At 50.7% G+C, this 8,586-nt stretch overlaps 2 protein-coding genes across 2 annotated transcripts; both read right to left on the bottom strand.

Moving 5' to 3' along the window:
- Nucleotides 1-2,987: 2,987 nt before the first annotated feature.
- On the bottom strand, nucleotides 2,988-3,610 carry LOC123431203. Its single transcript, XM_045115032.1, has one exon. It carries the CDS (start codon nucleotides 3,519-3,521, stop codon nucleotides 3,207-3,209), a length of 315 nt encoding a protein of 104 aa, XP_044970967.1. The 5' UTR covers nucleotides 3,522-3,610; the 3' UTR covers nucleotides 2,988-3,206.
- A 2,221-nt stretch (nucleotides 3,611-5,831) lies between these two features.
- Nucleotides 5,832-8,125, bottom strand: LOC123431201 (endoglucanase 13-like). The gene is made up of 3 exons (XM_045115031.1): nucleotides 7,849-8,125; nucleotides 7,533-7,745; nucleotides 5,832-7,447 (listed from the first exon to the last, which is right to left on the bottom strand). Exons 1-3 carry the CDS (start codon nucleotides 8,059-8,061, stop codon nucleotides 6,023-6,025), a joined length of 1,851 nt encoding a protein of 616 aa, XP_044970966.1. The 5' UTR covers nucleotides 8,062-8,125; the 3' UTR covers nucleotides 5,832-6,022.
- Nucleotides 8,126-8,586: the final 461 nt, after the last annotated feature.

The following is an 8,586-nucleotide window of genomic DNA, read 5'->3' as shown; positions in this document are numbered from 1 at the left end:
AGTTGGCGGAAGGGTAAGATCATGTGTTATGGTGGAAGGCTAGTTCTGATCAACTCAGTGTTGACAAGTGTGCCAATGTTTCTACTGTCTTTATTTGAAGTGCATGTAGGGCTACGAAAAAGGTTAGACTTCTATCGATCGTGATTTTCTGGCAATTTGATGAAAACAAAACAAAATACATACTTTCCAAATGGGATATTATTTATAGACCGAAGGACCAGGGTGGGCTAGGGATTAAAACTTATATGTCAAGAATATATACATGCGCAGCAAGTGGTTGTATAGGTGTGTTGATACTAAAGGTATGTGGGTGCAAATTTTACGGAATACATACCAACATTCGAAAACTCTAGCCCACGTTAATGTGAGACCTAATGATTCTATTTTCTAGAAGGGACTAATGAAAATGAGAGTTGACCTAATGATTCTATTTTCTAGAAGGGACTAATGAAAATGAGAGTTGCTTTCTTTCACGAAACCAAATTTATCATTGGTAACAGTAATACGACTAGGTTTTAGGAAGACACTTGGTTAGGGAAGACACCACTAGCCACAAAATATATGTCTCTGTACAATATTGAACATAAGGAAGCTTATATGGCTACAATATTACACTTTGTCCCCTGAATATCCTATTCAGAAGGTCCCTAGTACAAGGCCGATGGGATAGCTGGTTACATCTCGTGCGAAGGTTGGTGGATGTTCACCATTCTGATGAGCCAGGCATGATTCGATGGAAGTTATCCATCAATGGGATGTTTCCCGTTAGGTCTATGTATCTAGACTTAATATACACTGGTCCAATTCCAAAATCTAGTCATATTTGGAAGATTAAAGTACCTTTGAGAACCAAGATATTCATGTGATTCGTTCACAAGGAAGTGATTCTTACAAAAAGATAATTTGGCCAAGCAAAGATGAGAGGATAGTAAGCGATGTTGCTCTTGTGATAAACATGAGACTATAAAACACCTCTTTTTCAAATGCCCGTTGGCCAAAGTTCTATGGTGCACGCTTCAAGTAGCCTTTAATGTTAACACTCCGTTTAGTATTAACACATTATTTGGATCGTGACTAGATAGAGTGGAGCCGAGTATTGCAGAACATATTCGGGTAGGAGTATGTGCATTACTATGGATGATATGGAACTGCAGAAATGACATGATTTTTAGTATGCAACTTTGTATAAAAAAATTGCAGGTCATATACAGGTCATGTCTTGGATCCATAGTGGTCCTTCCTCAACCATGTCGAAGCTAAGGAACATATGGATATTGGATGCAACCGTTAGGATATGATAGCACGTATTATTTACAACCAGTTTGGATGGCAGTTCAATAATAAAGTAGGTGTATAGTCATCTAGTACTATTTTTGCTGGTTGTGTCAGATTTATTTTTATATTACTTTGGCTCTTTTGGGAGTAATTTATGTATCACGGACCTTTTATGTGACATTTTAGCTTAATAATATGGCATATGCATCATTCAGATGCAGAATCCGGGGTCCTCCTCCTTTTGACAAAAATATAGGCATTCATTTGCCCTTATTTATCTTGTCAACCCTTCTCCTCCCTTGTTTCCTTTTGGGTCATCATGCCTTGCAAGGTTTCTTGCAAGGCAAATGACGCCACATTTCACTTGTCCTCTTTCTTAAAGTTGGTCTTTTTCTGCGACCATGACTTCCCCCTTCACCATACTCCCCGGCGGCTTGATGTCCGCCATGGCCTTGAGCATACGTGACTGTCGTGTGCTCGTGGCCAGCCATGAAGGGGCCTCGACCATCTTGGCTTTTGGTCTCGTCGAGGTCGTAGGGCTCGCCACCCACACCATCGTCCACTTTGTCCTTGAAAATGATGTTCTCCATGATGAAACGGTTGGCCGAGTCATGGTACGTGGCGGTATTGGGCCGAGTAGATTGCGGGCATTAGGAAGCATGCCGGCAGGGATCTCGCGCCGCCGTTTCCTCTGCCCCCGATGGCCGCCCCTCCGGTCGCTGGTGTGGCGTTCAGGTCGATGGCCATGGGCACGGGCGTGGCCAGCGCGACCATGCTCACCTTAGGTGAACCGGAGTACGGACATGTGGAGAAATTGGTTGCTTGTGGGTGGGGATGGAAATCGGATGACTGCGACATAGTAGACGTGTGCAGTAATTGTGGCCATGGCGGATAAACTACAGACGAGCCCGTACTTGCCTAGGTTGTCAAACCCTCAGAGCAGGCCTGCTTCGCGGCCGTAGCGATGAGGGCGTTGCTCTCCGTGATGTTGGCCTTTTGTTGTGCAGCGGCGCCAGGCGGCTTTCAGCTTCTTGACCGCCACCTGTCGCGAGCCAGCTCTCTTGGCCTCATCGCGCGGGCGTCAGCACCTTCTTGAGCTTGGACGCCGCCGCCTTTTTGCGAGGCTTGTCGACGAAGGATGCGAGGGAGGCGAGGCCGGCGGCAGTGTCAAGGATCGGCGCTTCATCCATGGCGAGCAGCCGGGGAGAGCCGGTGGACACGAGGTAAATGTGGTGGATGTGCCATCGACAAGGGGAGAACAAGAGCGGGCGTCACATGCGTTCGTTGTGTGTTCGCGCCGTCGCAAACACGACCCTAATTTGAACCTGAAATGTGTCGTGCGCAGACAAAAAGCAGACGCTCTTTTGTTTGGATTGCTGCGTTAGGTCGATTCTTCTATCCGTTTCGATCCAAACGGAGGATAGTTTTGGTGGACGGCGTTGGAGTTGCTCATACGAAAATTACTTCCTGCTCTGCCGCATCGGCATCAACAAGTGGATAGGGAAGCTCCAGCACAGACGACTCAGACGAGGGAAGCAGCACAAGGTGCAGGAGAGATGAGAGAAGCAGCACACAAGTCCAATGCGGTGCAGGGTCGAAGAGATACAAGAGATCAATTGATTGATTGAATGATTAATTGGGTAGGTGGATGCAACATGATTCCTAAATTAGCTTCTTGGATGAGCCGTGGAGGCCAAGCTCCTGGAAACCAATAAACAAAAAATGAATCATTGTTCTTGCTTAAATTCATCCAAACACATTATTGTTCACACAAGGAAGCATTGTGCACCAAACATTGCATACAACAACACAAATACATGTATATAACCACTTGAGCTTATTCGGTAACCACATTTGACAATCTCCCCGCAGCTACTTGCAATTGGCCAGGGAAGCAAAGTAGTATAGTTCACTACATTGTAGATAATTAATTAACGCCCGCGGCAGCCGAAGATGGCCTTGCAGCCGCTACCGGTGTAGGGCTGCCCCCGGCCAGCGCAGGAGCCGGTGCACGCCGGCCTGCTCGCCTGCACCCCTTTGTAGCTGATGTACTGCTCGCCGTAAAGCACCCTCCTCCGCGGGTACGCCGCCTCCTCACGCTCCGCGAAGCCCACGTCGTCGTCGTCCTCGACGCCGCGTAGCGCGGGCACCGGTACCGCGTGGGTGGCGCCGGCGAGGACGCCGCGGCTCATGATCAGCGCTGCGGTGATGGAAGCCAAGAGGAGCAGTTGCGTTTGCAGCTTCATTGTCTCTGCTTCCAAGCGATGCTGCTGCACTGCACTGCGGCCTGTGCTCCAAATAGGAGGATCCTTCTCTCTTAATAATGAGCCATAGCACTGTTGCGTCAATCATAGAGGAGATGAGTCAAGATGTAGGTGGTTGAGGGAACTCTTTTTTCTCTTTGCGGATAAAAAATCCATCTAATCATATAAGGTACCAGCACGCCTAACATTGCATGTGATGCTGGACGCCACGATAGCATCCGACAGGTGCGTGTCCGGTCTCCGCCGTGATAAAAGAGGCTCTCTTTTTTCGAACAAAAAGTCCACAGCTGAGTTAAATCGCGCAAACGACCAGGAAGCAAAACTTTTTTACATTCATTAACATTTTTAAAATTTGTGACATAATTTGGATTTGGAAACATTTTTCTGTAATTCATAAACAGTACTGAAATTCGGATCATTTTTTGAAATCATGATTTTTTTTTATTACACAAACATTTTTTAAATCTAGGAACATTTCTCTTTTTCGTATAAAAATAAATATTAAAAACAAAAAGGATTTTCAAAAAGATAAAACATTAGAAATGAGACTCGGCCTGTGCCTCGTACTAGGTCGGCCCAAATCATGTAGGGGTTGCGCGTTTGGAGGGTATCCTCTGACCCAGGCGTAGACTAGGAGGTCCTCATTTTTAGACCAATCACATCGTCTCAATTTTTCAAACATAGTACGATCGAAGTCGTTCACACACATATAATAGGATAAAAAAATCCATGTTAAACCTTGAACTCGTAGAGATTCAGCGAAATGAACCACAACTTTGAAATCTCCGTCAAACTATGCAATCCCGGTCTAAAACGAACCAACCCGAGATTCGTATCACTGGTGGGCTAGAGAGTGGCGGCTTTGACCATGGCGCGCACATGTCCTCGCTAATGGGCCGGCCCATTTGTCTATATTTTGCTCTTTGTGAAATTTCAAAAATATTCGAGCGTTACAAAAAAGTATGTGACATTTCGAAATATATTTAAATGTTGTATATATACAGACATAAATGTTAAATATATATGTCTGTGTGTAATTTTAAAATGTTCGTTGCATTTCAAAAATGTTCAAAATAATGTACGTAAGATTCAAAATAATATCCACGGATTTGTTGTCAAATCGACGAACTTTTTTCTAATTCTGAAATTTTTAGAAATATGTAAACTCTTTTAAAAGACTCATGGAATTTTTTGAAGCCATTAATTTTTTTCAAAATCGTAAACTTTTTATCAGACTATTAGACTTTTTTGAAATCATGAACCTTTTTTTTAATATGTGACCGACCATTGGACCCGACCGACCATTCCACTCGCTCGCCGCGACCCGCAAGGACCGGCGGCGCGCATGCACGAGACCTGGCGCAGAGCGTGGGAGAGTGACTGGGCGGTCACAGGCCTCTTCGAATCCGATGGTTGCTCACCCGTCCAGCCAGCTACGTACGTGGAGCCACAGGATCGACTGCGCTACCACATCGCTGCGATCCAACATTATTTTTGCGTGGTTAACGGATATGAACGGCTACCCTTTTCCAAAAGTCGAGTCCCGTGTACGGGTGCAAGTAAAACTTAAGGCTCGAGGGTGATTTGGGATGGATTTTTTTCTTCAAAATGTCAGCAATCCCGGGCACCTCATCAATCCCTGTGTTGACAAATGATGTCGGGGTTTAATTTAGACCGGAATTATATAGTTCAGGTGCAATCGACAGGAATTTCGATGTAAGGGTTCATTTCGCCGAACCTCTAAGAGTTCAGGGTTTGGAATAGACTTTTTTCCACTAGGATACAGTCATCCCCTATGATAGCACGCAAACACTATCCTAGGAGCATCTTCGAAAGACTGAGTCGGCATAGCATGCAGTGGCGGAGCCACCGCTCAGCTACCCTGGGCAGTTGCCCAGGCTCAACTTGTAATCTCTTCCTTAAAATAATGGCAAGGATGAAAAAAATTCAGCTTTTTTATGGGCAAATCACAAAATAGCTGCCGGCCATTAGGAGCCTTCATATGCTGCTCAGGCTATCACATTGAGCTGGCTCCGCCACTTTAGCATGTTGAGATTAATAAAGTCATCACAGACGACTCGTAGTCGACGAGAACGTCTCTTTTCACTGAATGGACATCGTCGAAAAATCTAAAATAAATATAAAAAATATGAACATCAATGGCAAGTCTAGTACTTAAATCCTGATGGGCTAGAAATGCCCCTATCCCCTAACCATCCCAATACAGATTGGTTCACCAATATCTCAATTTTGTTTGGTCTCCTTCTCGAAGCATCACGGTCCGGCTCAAAATGTTCGAATTTGTTGTACATTTCATAATGTAACATGCTCTTAAACCAAACAACAAAAGCATACAATTCGACGACGTTGTTCTCAATTGGGACATCGGATACTCCAAACAGGCTGAGAAACTAAAAAAGCAGGGGCAAAAATCATAATGTAAACGAAAAAAAAAAAACATGGCATAGTGCTTGGTGCGCTTCTCAGCCCGTCTTGTACTCTGCGACGGTGATCTTGGCCGCGGGGCCTTCCTGGATGTACACGATGGTGAGCTTGTCGTCGACATCCAGCCTGGTGACCCACGACGGGAACCCGTACATCTCCTTCTCCTGCGTGGCGGAGACGCCGTAGATGGGGCCGGTCAGCCCCTCGATCCGCAGCTTCAGGTACGTGATGGGGTGCCCGCACGCGTGCTTGCCGGTCACCACATGCCGGTAGTAGTCCACGCCGTTGGTCTTCCACGTGTTGGTCACCGTGTGCACGAACTCCAACGGCGTGCCTCCGATGTGCAGGGACTCCTGCGGAGGCTGGTAGCCCCGGCTGTTACCGGCGGCCGCGGGTTCGGCGGCGAGGCGGGCGAAGACGCCGCACATGGGCGCTGCGGCGGCGAGGGTGGGCTCGGCGCGCTGGTAGTTGCACCGGTCGTCGACGAATCCGTCGTGGCCGTCTGGCCCCCCGACGAGCGCGCCGACGAGGACGTTGGGGTCGGCGCCCTTGCTGTTGTAGTACGCGTCGAAGCCCTCCATGCACCCGACGGTGTCGATCACGGCGTAGACCGACGGGATGGACGCGCCGCGATGGTGCACGTGCGTGGGGAACTTGTCGCCGTGGCCCACCATGTAGCTCATGGACAGCGGGTTCTTGCCGAGGACGTAGTCCACCTGGGACCTGGCGAAGGCGACGATCTCGGCCGGCGCGACCTCGCCGTCGGGGCACTTGAGCTTGTCGCCGGACTCGGCGAGGTAGTCGGCGTAGACGGTGAGGAGGAAGACGGAGGAGCTGACGTACTGCATGTTGTTCCAGTCGGCGACGTAGAGGAGGCCGCCCGGGGTGGTCTTGACGTTGTTGCCGCCGTTCTTCTGGATGCACGCGCACATGAAGAACTCGGCCTTGGCCCGGAACTGCTTGAGCGTGTCGGCGTAGTCGCCGTCGCCGCCGCCGGCGAGGAGCACCTTGGAGAGCAGCACCTGGACGCCGGCGTACTTGTTGTCCCAGGAGAACTCGCGCACGGCCCAGCCGGTCCCGCCGAAGCCCTCGGCGTTGCGGGCGACGTAGTCGAGGTAGTTCTCGTCGCCGGTGGCCTCGTAGAGCCACGCGGCGCCCCAGAGCAGCTCGTCCTGGTAGCCGGAGGCGGAGGGGTAGAACTTCTTGGCGCACTGCAGGGAGTCGTCGTAGCGGCCCCGGAAGGTGTCGGCGAAGATGAAGATCTCCTTGGCGTGCATGAGCAGCTGGTTGGCGTACATGGAGTCGTAGTGCCGGAACACCTTAGCGGAGGCGGCGAGCGCCGCTGCCGTCTCTGCGGCGACCTCCGAGCCCGGGCGGCTGGCGTCGATCTTGGACGCCGTCCTCGGCGTCGACATGTCCTCCGCGCGCTCCCAGCACAGGTGGTCGCTGTCACCGTCACCCACCTTCAAAGTTGTTCCAAGACGCCGGGTTAGGCCGGGCCGGGCCGGGCCGGGATGGACAGGGCTGGGCTTGCTTAGTGGTGTGTACCTGGACCCAGAGGGTGTTGGGCTCGGTGTGGGCCTTGATGAAGTAGTCGGTGCCCCAGCGGATGGCGTCGAGGGCGCGGTTGAGGGAGTTGGCGGCGACCATCTCCTTCTCGAACTCGAGCACGCCCCACGACAGCATGGTCACCGCGTAGGCCATCGGGAACCCGAACTTGACGTGGTCGCCGGCGTCGTAGTACCCGCCCACCAGATCAACCTGCACACATCCATCCATTCTCGATCGATAAAGCAAATGCGCGAGGATCGAGCTCCTCCGATCGGAGTTCGTACGTCGATGAGGGGGGAGTGCGCGCGCGTACCCCCTGGGAGAAGCCGTCGGTGAGGGCGGAGTCGCCGCGCCAGTGCACGGTGCGGTCGGCGGGGAGCTTGCCGGACCGCTGCGCCTCGAAGAACTGGAGGGACTTGTCGAACGCGCCGGCGTAGTCCGACCATGCCGGCGAGGCCTCGGTGGACGCCGCCGCGAGGAGCACGAGCAGCGCCGCCGCCGCCGATGCGATCGTCAACCGCGCCATGGTTGCCTCGTTCTTCTCTGCAGGTAACTAAGTGGGCAATGTCGCCGTCGTCGTCGTGGTGCTGGGAGTGTCCGGCGCGGCGGGCGGGGATTTATACGGGGCGTGCGGATCGCGGGGCGGCCGGCCGTGACCGACATGGGGCGCTGCGTGGTGCCTGGCACGTAGGGAGTAGAGGGGAGACGAACTAGGCTGTTTGCGCCATGCACGTCTTGCAGCCAGAAATGGTCGCACGCACAATGGGGTCGATCGTGGGGTCGCTGATCGTCCTTAAATCTTCAAATGCTGCCATCTGATCATGCAGTTCTGCCGTACTCAAAAGTCGGTGAAGATGTGTGATCACGTCGTGAGTTTTGTGGACTTAAATAGATTGACTCACATAATGCTTTCTTTTGGCTTTATTTTGTCGGCCCATGGTTGGTCAACTAGTACGTGTGTCCTTACAGGAGGAAGTAGTTAAGCCACAAATTAGCTTGTGTGTTGTGCTAAATCTCATCATGATAGTTGGCATAGTGGATCAAATATCTT

The sequence above is a fragment of the Hordeum vulgare genome, chromosome 2H (genome assembly GCF_904849725.1).
Source record: "Hordeum vulgare subsp. vulgare chromosome 2H, MorexV3_pseudomolecules_assembly, whole genome shotgun sequence".
Lineage (NCBI taxonomy): Eukaryota > Viridiplantae > Streptophyta > Magnoliopsida > Poales > Poaceae > Hordeum > Hordeum vulgare.
Note: the sequence above shows the minus strand (reverse complement) of the source record. Positions and strands in the feature narration are given on the sequence as shown.